General features: G+C 40.9%; 1 protein-coding gene across 1 annotated transcript; it reads right to left on the reverse strand.

Moving 5' to 3' along the window:
- Positions 1-11: 11 nt before the first annotated feature.
- On the reverse strand, positions 12-593 carry LOC115244322. Its single transcript, XM_029821883.1, has one exon. It carries the CDS (start codon positions 591-593, stop codon positions 12-14), a length of 582 nt encoding a protein of 193 aa, XP_029677743.1.
- Positions 594-1,034: the final 441 nt, after the last annotated feature.

Raw genomic sequence — 1,034 nt, forward strand, 5'->3', positions numbered from 1 at the left:
CATCATCATTATCACACTCCATAATAAGATTTGCGAAAACGAGAGTACATATCGAACAAGAGGGCGAATCTATTTTTATCGAAATCTAAATTTAAATCATCGTAGGGATAAAATTCCGAATTTAGATAGAGTTTAACATTGGTCAATTTGCAGTCGTCGAATGTAGTAATATCTTTTGACACAGCATTTTTTCTGACAGTCTGCAGCGCAAAGATCACGTATCGCGGCTTCTCCAGTTGAGAGGCGGCTTTCACGGTCCACGAATGCTTGGTCATATTATGCAATAGAGGAAATTCGTATAGATCCCAAGAGCGAAAACTTATATTCAAGTATCGCCCGCTTTCCAACGCGCGTAGCAAGGATAGTTTATTGACCTCGCTCAATATTACATGAGGCATACGCCATTGTATCTTGAATAATTCGATATCAGCTTCAGCCGAAGCATGTCCAAATATGCAATTGTTGACGTTGCGCGAACGTATCAGAATTAATTCGTGACGAGCGTTAATCACAACTCGCTTATAATCTTCGCAAAAACCCAATAGTAGGTTTAGCGGCACGCAAAAATTGAAGTAAGCAGCATTGTGCGACATATTCCACGCAGCATTCTCCAAGATTTTACCTTTCTCAGTTGTTAGAGAGACATAGTTTCTCCAAGATCTTTCTCGGTTGTTAGAGAGACATAGTTTTTAATCGTGGAAGTTATTCCAACGTTTCTGTTGCGGTCAATCTCCACACCGCACCGTTCATATCGAAGTTCATCAAACATAAACGCGACACAATTGTTGCCCAATACCACTCTTCCCCCTTCAGCTACTTTACGCACCCTCAACTTTCCCTCGACATATAGAAAACTTTCACATGGTAACGTGTACAAATCATGATGTTGTATCGGTATCCGTATCTCGTCGCTATATCCAAGCGTTGTGTTGGCGTATGGATTGTACGTATGAGTCTCAATCTTGACGATACGATCGTCAAAGATCGGCTCGCCTCCGATATTCAAGATGTCAATCATATCGTTCAAGTATTTC

The sequence above is a fragment of the Formica exsecta genome, unplaced genomic scaffold (genome assembly GCF_003651465.1).
Source record: "Formica exsecta isolate Colony F162 unplaced genomic scaffold, ASM365146v1 scaffold809, whole genome shotgun sequence".
Taxonomy (NCBI): Eukaryota; Metazoa; Arthropoda; class Insecta; order Hymenoptera; family Formicidae; genus Formica; species Formica exsecta.